General features: G+C 49.9%; 1 protein-coding gene across 1 annotated transcript; it reads left to right on the top strand.

The window, feature by feature from the left end:
• Nucleotides 1-12,382, top strand: HBEGF (heparin binding EGF like growth factor). Its single transcript, XM_059417732.1, has 6 exons — nucleotides 1-86; nucleotides 297-470; nucleotides 3,802-3,979; nucleotides 9,341-9,496; nucleotides 10,509-10,599; nucleotides 10,941-12,382. The coding sequence occupies exons 1-5, from the start codon at nucleotides 41-43 to the stop codon at nucleotides 10,579-10,581; spliced, it is 627 nt and encodes a 208-aa protein (XP_059273715.1). The 5' UTR covers nucleotides 1-40; the 3' UTR covers nucleotides 10,582-10,599; nucleotides 10,941-12,382.
• Nucleotides 12,383-13,242: the final 860 nt, after the last annotated feature.

Below are 13,242 nucleotides of genomic sequence, written 5' to 3'. Positions count from 1 at the left end.
AAGTGATTGCTGCCTCGCCGCCTCCGCCGGGTCTAGGACCATGAAGCTGCTGCCGTCGGTGGTGCTGAAGCTCTTTCTGGCTGCAGGTGAGAGAGCTGCCGACGTCCCCGGAGGTCGGGGAGGGGCGGGGGTTGGGGGACACTGTGCTGGGGGGCACCGGGGAAGGTCGCTGCAGCGACCCCAGGGCGGGCCACTTGGTGGGGCCCGTGCTCCCTGGCAGGCGGGCGCCAGCATTGGTGCGTGGCGACCGGGGGTCTGGAGAGGGTGTCTGATGCGGCCTCGCCCCTCGCCCGCAGTGCTCTCGGCGTTGGTGACTGGCGAGAGCCTGGAGCGGCTTCGGAGAGGGCTGGCAGCTGGAACCGGCAACCTGGACTCTCCCACCGAATCTACAGACCAACTACTGGCCCCGGAAGGCGGCCGGGGCAGGGAAGTCCTGAACTTAGAAGAGACAGACCTGGATCTTTTAAGAGGTGGGTGCGAGGGCTGCCCATCCTCGAGCCCGCGCTGGGCAATTGAAGATTACGTAGATCGAGGCTTCCCGTTGTTTGGGCGTGCTTATGGGTTGGGGGTATTCATGGAGGACTTCAAGGAAAAGCTGCTGAGCCTGACCAGCTTACTCGGGGATCTTGAAATGTGGGTCCCACTGTCTTTCTTGCTGTTGAGTCTCATATGTCGAGTTGCTGCCGTTCTGGGTAATTTAGAACTTAGGGAGAAGGTAAGGTGTCTGGGGTCTTGCTCTGGGCTAAGCTGGAGTAAGGAACAAGGAGGAATGGTTGGGATGCTTTCCGTAGAGTTTCTACATAAAAATGGGTGCAAGTCTTTTTTTATTTTTTTTTAAAGATTTTATTTATTTATTTGACAGACAGAGATCACAAGTAGGCAGAGAGGCAGGCAGAGAGAGAGGAGAAAGCAGGCTCCCCACTGAGCAGAGATCCCTATGTGGGGCTCGATCCCAGGACACTGGGATCATGACCTGAGCCCAAGGCAGAAGCTTTAACCCACTGAGCCACCCAGGTGCCCCAAAATGGGTGCAAGTCTTAATTCCTCCATCAAATGACTATCATGTATAAAATGACAGATGTGGAGAGCTTAGGGACATAGTAGAGGTGTGCAGTGTTCTCCACCTGTCTCCAGGTTAGAGAAACAGAGGGCAATGAAGAACTCTTGGTCCCCCAGGTGAGGAGGGTGAGGCCAGCACCTCCTTGGGAGCCTATGAGCAGTGGGCACAGTGTCCCTAGGGAGATATAATGAAATGCAGGGTATCTACACATCCTACCCAAAGCCTTCGGAGCACCCTGAGACCCTGAGAGAAGGGATGAAGGACCATGTGGGATCCTCTGAGCCTCGGCGTCCCATCTCCAGGCTCCTACTCTCCCAGTTTAGAGAAAGACACTTCCTCCGTTCCTTCCTCTCCATCTAATTCTTTCTCTTTCCACTTCTCTCTCCCTGTCCCTTTATCTCTCACTCTCTAAATCTCTCTAGATTCTGGGGCTCTGAGCAGAGATCTCAGACCTACCGTGTGTTTGTTTGGTCCTTGTCTGACCAAAAATATTCTAGGGTGACAGAAAGAGAGGAAGACAGAGACAGATGGAGAGATTTGAGCTGTAGGTCTTCCCAGACTCATCAGAAATGACCCTCGTGTGCAGGTGCTGACGTCATGACCACAGCAGGACCATAGCAGATGTGCCTGTGGTTGAGCCCAGAGCCTCCAGCATTGCCCACTTGCCTGCCTCCAGCCACCTGCAGTGATTCTTAAGGGTGGAGCAGGGACTGAGCCCTGGAGCTCCAGAATGACTAATTTGGTTGGAAAGATACCCACCTGTTCCTGCCCTGCCTTACCCAGAGCTTCCCTTAGGTGCTATCTCTGCTTCGTATGAATCAAAGGTCTGCTCCCAAGCTGAGCCTGAGCTGCCACCCCTCGTCCTCTCCCCATAGCCTCCTTGGGTCACCCCTGGCCGGAACAACCTGGATTCTCCAAGCCCTCTCCTCTTAGGCTGGGCAGAGCTGGGCTGTGACTCACCCTCCACCCACATGGCTGCTCCTCATACCTCTGCAGAACCTGACTCACTGCTCTCTGTCCCTGGCAGGAGCGTCGCTGTCACCCTGTCACTCTCTTCCTCTCTGGTTGGCTTGCCCCTCCTGCCCAGTTTTACCACAGCTCTGGTCTTTCTGAGCATCTGCCTCACCGTCTGAGCTCTGAAGGGACTAGGGTTTACACCAGAGGGAATGGGACTGGGGCACTACTGGCACCTGCCTTTTTTCCCTTCTCTTGGCTTTGCTTGGCAAAAGCTCTTTTTTTCAGGTCTGGGGATCCTATCATCTAAAATTAATAACTATTACCAATTATTAAGTACCTACTGTGTTCTAGGCAATCACTGTACTCTTGTGGGTTGCTTAATCCTATAGCAATCCTCTAAGATTGAACTTGTGCTAGCCACTACTCACCGAGAACCTCAAGGTTCAGAGAGATTAAGCCACTTGCCCAAAATCACATGGCTGAAGTTGGAGCACAGGTGTGCCAACTTCAGAGCCCATTTATTATCTCATTTCTGGTTCAACATCCGGGGTGCTCTAGACTTGTCCAGGGGAAGGGACAGGGGTGTGTGAGCAGTTTGGTTATATTGGGAAAGAGCGCTGGATATGGAATCCAGAGACCACATTTCTGATCTCAACCCTACATGACCTTTACCAAATCACTGTCTTTTGGGACCTCAAGTTTTTCATCTGAAAATGGGAAACCATGATATTCTTTCAAGTTACTTCCCACTCGAGGACCCTGGGTCTCCAGTCTTATGTATGATGTTCGTGCTTACACCAGACACGTGGCTACAGTTATGGGCAGCAGGCACATTTTTTCTTCTGGGAGCAGGGGAGAGAGGACTGGCGTCAGACCCCTGATGGGCTGATGGGCTGATGGGTGTAGCCCACCATCTGTCCCGGCTGGATGTCTATGTGAGGCTGTTATTCCCCCCCGCTTTGAAGTGTGGAAAGAATGGGGGGTGTCATCATTGTTCCAGTTCCTTCTGGAGTTCCTTACTTTCCATCTTTTGCACCCATGTACACACTATACTCATCCATCCTAGAGAGCTATAAACAGGACATTTAGGAGTAAATTTAATAGACCTTTGAGAGAAGTAGTGAGCTACAAAGGACACAGAGCCAGGTAAATATTCTTGATGTCGAAAAGCAGGGATAGCCTGCTTGCAGTCCCTAAGCCTGGCTCTGGCCTGGGCTTATGGTAACCTGGTGCTGATGGATGCCTCAGAGGGGGCTGTCTGGACATGGACACTGTTGTTATTTTAGGAGCACCACCCCCCACCCCCCGCCAAAAAAACCCTCCAAGTACCTTCTCCAGAAGCAATTTTTATTTCTGACACTGTCTTCCTGCAAGTGGGTCACTGAGTGCAACATCAGGAAATGAGGTTGATTTAAGGCCAAAATAGCACCAAGTGGGCGTGGGGGAGTCAATGGGGATGGACAGTGGGGTGGGGGAGAGCTTGCTGGAACTGCCCAGTCAGTGGCAGTTACTTACAGAAGCTAGCATTGTTCGAATGAAGTTCTTAAACTGAGCCTGAGAAATGCCTTCCCTGGGACCCCTGTAGCCTCTGTTTCCTCTACTGCTTTCTGGTGGTTCTGCCTAATCTTCCCTTAGCCCCCTGGGAGGCACTGAGCAAGGAGGCCTTCCCCAGTCCTCTGACTTCAGGTGGGATAGAGCGTGCGTATTCCTTTCAGACAGGGTGCTGTTCTGGGTCTTTCCCCTAGGAAGAGTCGAAGACTTAACAGAGTGCTTTTCTCCTGCAGCTGCTTTCTCCTCGAAGCCACAGGCTCTGGCCACACCCAGCAAGGAGGAGCGTGGGAAAAAAAAGAAGAAAGGCAAGGGGTTAGGGAGGAAGAGAGACCCTTGTCTTCGGAAATACAAGGACTTCTGCATCCATGGCGAATGCAAATACGTGAAGGAGCTCCGGGCTCCATCCTGCATGTGAGTGTCCCTTCCCTGGCTGACTGTGCTCAGCACACTTTTTGTCAGTCACGTGGCTGTTCCTCGTTGTCACTGTTCCTTGAATTCATAATTTTACCCAGTTTCTTTTCAATCTTCAGGCGGAAGTTGGGAGGAGGGGAAATATTTTTAGTCAGCGGAAGGGGCTCTCCCCCGCATGGGATGTAATTTCCTGTGGTGTAGGTTTGTGACGCTCTTTCATCCTTGGGGACATTTCCTGCTTGTTCGGGCAAGGGTGTGGCTAGGAGAGCTGATACCTGAAGGCAGGTCCTTCAGTCCTACCTCAGGCCCTAGTTCAGATGGGAGAAGCCAGTGGAACACACGCTGAGTAGGCTTCCCCGGGCGGAGGGGAGCTCCTGCAGCCTCCTTTCCCAAGCCCTGAGGTGCATTTGGACTCACGCCGTGCAGATGTGTGTGTGCTCGGATATATGTGCACTCATATGAGAGCACGTGTGGGTTGATTCGAAGGCATGCCTGGACTATACAGAAAGCAGTCATAATGGGAACAGGGAGAAGCCCCTTCGTTTCTTCTTCCTCATCCCCGCAAGGGCCAGGATGTCGGGGGACATAGTGGGTATTGGCCTTTTGGCCATGGGATTGGGAGAACACGTCCTCTGTGCAAAATTAACAGGAAATGGAACCCAACCCAGTAGGCATCAGCCCCTGGTCAGGCAGCACCACCCTTTCCCTGGGCGGAGGGGCCCTGGGTTCCTCAGCTACTCTGCTAAGGCCAAGCCCAGCAAATGGCTGCCTTGGCACCCCTTTGGGGATGACAGCACTGCCATGCTCTCAGGCATAGTGTTGCTGCTGTGCCTGGGGCCAACACCCACATTCGACTACAAATGTCCACTCTCTTCCTCTGTAGAGAGACAGGCTCAGAGACCTGGGCTCTGGACAGGGCCGGGAGGCTATTAGCTGTGTACCACCTCTCAACCTGTCAAGAAGGTTGGCTGCCTGGCATCTCTTCTACTGGGATTAGTACCAATCCCTTGTCTTTTTAAAGCTCCCTCCTTGTCCTATCTGATCTCAGATAGCAAAGCTGCTCTGTATTTAGCAATTGGCAGACAGACCTGTCACTTTCTACCATGTCCATGATCACTTGTGGGTCCTCCCCTATAACATCCTTGTCAGGATCTTGGTATTAGAGGGAGTTGCTTTGGAGTAACATAGACAGTCCCCATAGTAGTATTCTTCCCAAGGTCTTGGGATAGGGTAGGAAATGTTTGTCTTCAATTTGTGAAATGCCATCATTAGCACAGGTTGGAGGCTGTAACTCTGAGGGTAGTCAAGGTGGATTGAGGCCAGGATTCTGTCTGGTCCAAACTGACCCAGGGCTTTGGTGGATGGACTTGGACTGCTTGGCTGAGAACCTTTTAAGGCTGCTATCCTGGACCGCTGGGCTTGACCCACCAGCTAAAGCCACTAGATAAGGTTGCCCAGGGTCAAGGTGGTCCTAATGGTGAGAATGCCTTCTCTCCTTTACCCCATAACTTCCCAATAAACTTTTATTATGAGCTGAGCCCAGCAGGTACATGTTCAGTACCTACCTGGTACCAGCTATTCTAGGGAATGGGGAATTACAGTCATGTCCTAGGATTCTCGAAAGCCCTAGACAGGGAGTTGGCAGGACTTGCTATTTCTAGTTGAAAGGTGAGGAAACTAGAGCCAGGAAGTAGGAAGTGATTTGCCTGAGATCAACAGCTAAATAAATGGATGGAAACAGGACAAGGATTCAGGTGCCTGACTTCTAGTCCAGCATACCTTTCATGCCCCCAGGCTGTACTGGGTGTTGTTGGCTTGTGTTCCTCTTCCCTATCTGTCCTTACAGAGTTTGAATAGGATTTCATAGAGGACACCTGTTATGTTCGAGGTCTCTTAAGGCTTTTACCAGCCTAAGAGCAGAGCAATCTGATTGAAGACTTTGTCTCTGCTTCCTAGGCAGATTTTCTAGGGGCTGGATTGTGTCTAAGCTTTGGCTCTGGCCTTTGGCACTCGGGACAGAGTGCAGCAAGAAGACACAGAGCTCCTGGTGTGGGGAAGTGTGCTAGCTGGGCGCCTACATTTGGGGCCCTTTGTTGCTCCTTCCTCCCTCTAGACCCTGGAACCACCAGCCAGGGTGTGCCCGCGCTGCCCTGAGAAGCTTGAGGCTAGCTGGCTTCCTAAACCAGTCCTCCACAGCCACCATTTACAGGAAAACCCTTTTATGTCACCAGCCAAAAGTTGCCCTCAGAGAGCCGTTTCCTGGGGCTCCTGACTGGCTGCTGACCCAGAAACCGGCTGCAAAGTTTCCTGTGGCCAGAGGAAACCTAGAGGCAGTCAGGCTGAGGAGAACTCAGCTGGAAGAGAGACAGGCCCGGGGCCTTCCCTTGGCCTCCCTGGCCAGATGTTGAGAAGGAATGGTGAGCCCCCTTCTCTTTCCATCAGACTTCAGGGCCCTGTTCCTCAGGACAGTATCTTCTGGAGTCCTATTTTATAATAACTCACACATATGTGGGACTTGGCCTTTTGTTAAGGGCTATTAAGTGTAACATCTCATTTGATCTTCACAATACTCTGGTGAAATAGGTCTTTATTAATAATGTGTTTTACACGAGTCAACCAAAGCTTGAAAAAGTAAAAGTAACTTGCTCAAGATCACCTGGCTAGAAATAGCAGCAAGGCATGAAGTAGGGGCAGAGAAACCCTGCTTGGAAGAGTCTCTGGACCCTAGAGGGTTCTTACTCCCATTGTAATACAAGTTCTGAAATAGGTCGCAAACATCTGTAGGAGGGACATGTTCCAGTTTGGTGGGTTGCTGGCTCTGAGCAAGACACATGATCTTGTCCCCACCCGGGATGCTTAGAACGTACTCACCCCCCCTCCTTCCCTGGGGAAGTCAGGAGTCATTTGCAAAGGGAGGGGGAGGTGGGTAATATTAGGATGTTTACATTATTATCCTTTTGACTCAGGGTGGGGGTGGAGGGATTATGTAACGGAATTGCGGGACTCTGAGACCAAGCTTTATTTCTATCATCTGAGTAACTACCTGTGGGGTTTGAGTGATGGCTGGAAGTGAAAAACAGCCTCAGTTTCAACTTCCCTTCTCCCCCACCCCTAACCCAGGAAGGCATAGTCTCTGAAAGAGTCATCTAGATTGCTGGGTTGAGTCTTGGCTCTACCTCTCACTCGCTGTGTAACCTTGGGCAAATTAGCTAAGAATTTAAACTTCAGTCTCTCCATCTTTAAAATGGGGAGACTAACTCCTACTTCACAGAGATGTTTTTAAGATTAAATGAAATGATTCTTGTAAACCAATTAGCACAGAGTACTTGGCTCACAGTAAGCCTTTAATGCTTGCTATCTATTATTCAAGTTAATAATAATAGATCAAAGACCAGGGTCAGACAGCCCCAGGAACCTCTCACTTCATCAGATATGTTTCCTTGGGGTAATCTGCGCTGTTCAGAGTGGAAAGAATCATGAATTTGGAATCTGCTAGGACTGGTTTCTAGTCTTAGTCTTGTTGCTTCTTTTTTTTTTTTTTTTAAAGATTTTATTTATTTATCAGAGAGAGAGAGGGGAGAGAGCGAGCACAGGCAGACAGAATGGCAGGCAGAGGCAGAGGGAGAAGCAGGCTCCCCGCTGAGCAAGGAGCCCGATGTGGGACTCGATTCCCCGGACGCTGGGATCATGACCTGAGCCGAAGGCAGCTGCTCAACCAACTGAGCCACCCAGGCATCCCAGTCTTGTTGCTTCTTAGTTGTGCTACTTTTGGTAAATCACACCTTCTGATACTTAATCTTAATCTTTCAATCTGTAAAATGGGGCTGTACCTGCCTACCCGATGTTATGAATCTCAGTTGAGCTAGCAGATAGGGATAGGGCCTTATGAATTGTAAATTGTTATGCATAAATGATTTTCCAGGGGGACTCCTGAGAGCTTCCTCCGTATCCTGTCAGGATGGGGGTGGTTATTTTGCCCATCTTGGCCAAGGGAACAGATTCATGAAGAGTCAAGGCATGGAGCCATCTGCCCTGCTGTGTGTCTGTGGGACTGACCCCCATTTGTCCTGCAGGGGGATGGTTCCCCAAAGTACCCAAGAGGAGCTGAGGCAGGGAGAGTTGCTTGGCACTCGTCAGGGGTGGCCTGGCCCCCCTGCTGCTGCCAGGTCCGGAAAGGTCCACTTCCGGGGTGCCTCTTCCAAGAAGGGATTCCTTGCTCTGAGGTATCACACACACGACCTGCTTCCCAGTGGAGGCACAGCTCAGAATAGAGGGCCACCCGGTTCTCGGTGCTTCCATCAGCAAGCCAGTGGCCTGGAGGCTCCAGGCAGATGGTGCCAGTGTGGTTGTGGGTGGGATCGGGGAGCACACTGAGCTCAGAGTCAGACAAATCAAGACCACACTTCTGCTCCGCTGAGTGACCATGGGGAGGATAGCTCTGCCCTTCTATAACATGGGGGGCCGCCACCGACATCAAAGGGCCTCTTGGGCACTCGGATGCAGGAAGGGACATGAATGTTTTATTCAACAGAAAGTGCTTCCAAGTCTTCCTCAGAGCTTCGAGGAAATGCTTTATGTTGCAAGAGGCATTTGCTATCTGATTGATTTCTTGGTGTGAAAAGCCAGAGGGTTGTTTTCCATGACATTTTCCGTGCTCTGGCAAGATAGCTGGGCAATAAGAAGCTACCTTGGTTTTGTTTGCTTTGTCCTATGATGGAGGAGGCCAGATAGCCCAAGGTTCAGAGGCCAAAAGTTGATGTGAAGCTCTCAAAGTGGACCCTGCACCCAGAGGGAGCTGGGAGTTAAATGAAGGGAACTTGAGAAAAATGACTCCTGGCAAAGGAACAGGACCTATTAATAGGATGGGCCGTGGCTGAGAGGAACTGAGGGCTGGAAGCTGTGGTGGAGAAGGCTGGGTTTATTTCTGGGTCAGAGTTAAGGGGCCTACTAGAGGGAGTGATACTCAGTCCCCTCAGCTCAACCTGCCAGCTCACAGACCTAAGTCTTCTGAGGGGCTCCCAATACACATGTAGTAAATAAACACACAGAATATATGTAACTTGGACCTTCAAGTCCTCCCTCACTTTTTCCCTGCCTGAAGCAGGAATCTTGATCCAGAGAACCAGAGGGAATGGAGAGGGGGAGTGAAGGATGGCGAGGAAAGCTACAGAACCTTCAGAGGGGTTTTCGCCTTTTCCTAGACTCCTACTAGAAGGATAGAGGAAGGATGGGGATCAAGGTCAGGGACTGATAGGGTGTGAGGCTGTGAGAGCTGGCAATGGCCTCAGGCAGGAGGCCCATTGCCTGTAGAGAGAGGCCAAACCACTAAGCTCATCTCCACTTTGTTCTGTCTTGAATCAGCTGCCACCCCGGTTACCACGGAGAGAGGTGCCATGGGCTGAGCCTCCCAGTGGAAAATCGCTTATATACTTATGACCACACAACCATCCTGGCTGTGGTGGCCGTGGTGCTGTCATCCGTCTGTCTGCTTGTCATCGTGGGGCTTCTCATGTTTAGGTGAGTATTGGGGCCCCCTGCAGGCTGTTTCTGCAAATCACTCCCATTCCTCTTCCCTCTGGGTCTTCTGTCTGTGATCATCGCATGAGCCCTCCAACCTCCAAAATTCCAGGCTAGGACTCTGACTGACATTCCTGAGTACAGGTTCTCTAGGAACCTAGCTTCTCTGGCCTGCCGTGAGTCCAGGGTCCAGAGCCCAGGGCAAAGATTGCCAGGTCGTTGTAGGTCCTGCTTTTCAAAGCAGGCCTAGTGACCCACCCATGGCTCTACCTCTTCACAACAGTTCTTTCCCTTTGCTCTGTGTTTCGATGACATTAGTGTGTGCTTTGATAGACACAGCATGGCTGGTGATATAGCCTTTCAATTCTGAGGCATCTCAACCTCAGGCCATACTTCCAGTCCAGGTTATGTTCTAGACTGGGGGAGACCTACCGAACACACTGCCCATTTCCAAGCTGTGTAATTCATCTGTTGTAAGACCTGGACCAAGTTACCTGTCTTTCTGAGGTCTATAATCTCACAGTGACTGAATCTGTCTACCTACCTCATAAGGATAGTATGAGGATCATGTAAATGAGGTCAAAGTTCTCAGCAAATTATAGCCTGCTGTTAGAGACAGGCATTCCTTGGGGCACTCAGGCCTTTGACCAGAGGTCTGTCAGACCATCTTTTTTTATTTTTATTTTTTAAGATTTTATTTTTATTTTTATTTATTTGACAGAGGAGAGCGATCACAAGTAGGCAGAGAGGCAGGCAGGGGGGAAGGGGAAGCAGGCTCCCCGCCGAGCAGAGAGCCCAATGTGGGACTCGATCCCAGGACACTGAGATCATGACCTGAGCCAAAGGCAGAGGCTTAACCCACTGAGCCACCCAGGCGCCCCCTGCTAGACCATCTTGGCTTTTCCAAGTAATGGAGGGAACTACCATGGCAGTGTCCTTTAGAAGGATCTTCTCTGGGACCTGTACCCTGTCATATCAGGCAGAGCTTGCTCACAAAACTTGTCTCCTCCAGGTACCATAGGAGAGGAGGTTATGATGTGGAAAGTGAAGAGAAAGTGAAGTTGGGCATGACTACTTCCCACTGAGAGAGACCTGTGCTCAAGGTAATAGGCCATTGTTTTCCCCACGGCACCATCACCATCTTCCCTTCAAGACATTCTGAATTCTTCTCTTGACTTAGGGGTTGGAGGGCAGGCTACTATAGAGTCAGAGTCCCATTGCAGAATGGTTTTCAAAAAGGTTTCCAGTGGGTCATCTCCACTTGGGGTGACAATTGCTAGAGAAATACCTGAGAGAGATGCCTGAGACCACAGCTTCTCCCATCCTTATCCCCTCTTCTGCCCATTCCCAGATGAGCTCCCTACTTTGTAAGACTGGATCTGAGAGACTCTTAAGACCTCTTAAGACTGGATCCAGCTTTACGTGACTTCCTTTTGTGCTTTAGGAATCTGCGGGACGACTGCTACCTCTGAGAAGGCACAGCTGATCGTAGACTCTGCAGAGGGAAAGTACGTCACAGCTAGTCAGGAAGACTCCTTCGTTCCCGGTTGCTGTCTAGATTGGGCCTCCCATAATTGCTTTGCCAAAATACCAGAGCCTTCAAGTGCCAAATGGATTATGTCAAAATGGGATCTTGGTCTGAAGAAAGCAAAAGCGAGAGGCCTTCGTGCCCTTCTGATTCCCCTCCTCCAAACTTCACATATCCCCATAAGTTCGTTTAAACAATTACCTTCTGGATTCAGATGCTGGTTAAATTCCATATGCTCCAGGATCATTGACTGATAAAAAAGAAGAAGGAGAGGATGAAAGAAAACTTTGTGGATGGGAAGAAAGCAACGAAGATTGAAAAGCCATGAACTCATGCAGCCACCAAGGGATCGGCCATTTGGAGCCTCTGGCGCAGGATTTGACGAGCTAACTGTGAAATACAACAAGCCCGAGAACTCTGAATTTTGGGACTTCTACCCAGACGGAAAAGTAACAACTATTTTTTGTTCGTTTGTTTGTAAAATGCCTCTTAAATTATATATTTATTTTATTCTATGTATGTTAATTTATTTAGTTTTTAACAATCTAACAATAATATTTCAAGTGCCTAGTCTGTTACTTTGGCGATTTCCTGGCCCTTGACCTTGTGTACCCCACCACTTGGCTCAGCGTCACACCCCTCTGCCACAACTCCAAGGTGGGTCCGTGACCCATCTGGGATAATCTGCTCTCTGTCCACGTTTCCAAAGATCTTCCACAATTGCAGTACCATAGCGGGAGGTCAGTAGAGTCAAGATAAAGGAGTTAACCTTGTCAGATCCTCTCTATGAGTTGGACTGCGGTCTTGCCTAGGCGATATTGTCTACTGTTTGTGTTTTGAAAGCCCAAGGTGCTGACGTCCAAGCATACCAACAGATATTGGTGTTTGCCTGTGTCCTGTCCCTGCCAAATCTCGTAAGAGGTTGGACTTCCATGCCTGCAGCTCTCCTGACTCCTCAACCCCAACAGCCCCAGGCCGACAGAGTGGGAACTCCCTCTCCCCTGTGTCGAGACATTTCTCTTACGCCTGCCATTCTTCTGGTGCTACTCCATGTGGGGGTCAGTGCAGCAGAGGATAGTCTAGAGAAGATTTTAGCAACAAAAAAGGCTGAGGAGGAGCAGGAAACATTGGAGCCGACTGTTCTTGTTGACTGATGACCTACCAATTACTACAGAGTTTGGAGGTGAGGAGGGCTTTTGTGTAAACCCACCCACCTCACTGAAAACTAAAAAGGTATGCTGTCATGGTCCCTTCTGGAAGTTTCTGGTGCCATTTCTGAACTGTTACAACCTGTATTTCCAAACCTGGTTCATATTTATATTTTGCAATTCAAATAAAGATAACCCTTACTCCATAGACTTCTGTCTGCTTGTTTTTTCTGGGAACTGGTTTAACAGAGGTAGTTCCTAAGCCTTGAGTGGATATTGGGCTCTATGCCAGAACTTTTTACGTATGCTCTTGCGGTGTGATGAAGATACTATCATTGTCCCATTTTTCCAGAAGAGAAAGCTGATGCTCAGAGAGGTTATATAACTTTCCTGAAGATACACAGCTGGTAAGTGACAGAGCTGGGGTGGACAGTCTGACTGCAATTATTTGTCTTAGGATTTATATTACCTCCTCTGAGACAACTGAAAAGAAACCTTTCACATAGGAATTTTGGCCAGCTGTAATCAGGAAAGACGTCCACCCATTTGGTCAATAGACTCTGGACTCAGGGCCTGGTCCTGTGCTCTCTATGCAATGAAGCATTGTCCCTGGTGGAAACAAGGCCCTTTGACTTCCCTCTCATGTTCCACAACCAATCTGTCTACAGACCTTATCACACCTACATTTAGAATATATACTGAATGCAGCTACAGCTGATCACTGCTCCTACCATCACCCTGGTCACGCTAACAGTCATCTCTGGCTGGATCTGCTGTCTTCCACCTTGCTCCTGTGCAGCCCATTTCTAACAGAACAGCCAGAGCCATCACATAAAACGTAACCCAGCTCTTGTCTGCCTTGCAGCCTTTTCCTGACCAACCTATTAGACAATAGCACATTCCTCGCCCACCCCATTCTTCTTACTCTCCTTCCATTGCTTTCTTTCCCACCATAGCCCTTATCATCACTAACATATTCTTCTTTGTTGACTGTCTGTCTCCTCCTGCTAGAATGCTAGCTTCATGAAGGTAAGGGCATGTACATTACTCCAATCCCAGATTGTGGGGAT

Source organism: Mustela nigripes, chromosome 12, assembly GCF_022355385.1.
Source record: "Mustela nigripes isolate SB6536 chromosome 12, MUSNIG.SB6536, whole genome shotgun sequence".
Classification (NCBI taxonomy): Eukaryota; Metazoa; Chordata; class Mammalia; order Carnivora; family Mustelidae; genus Mustela; species Mustela nigripes.
Note: the sequence above shows the minus strand (reverse complement) of the source record. Positions and strands in the feature narration are given on the sequence as shown.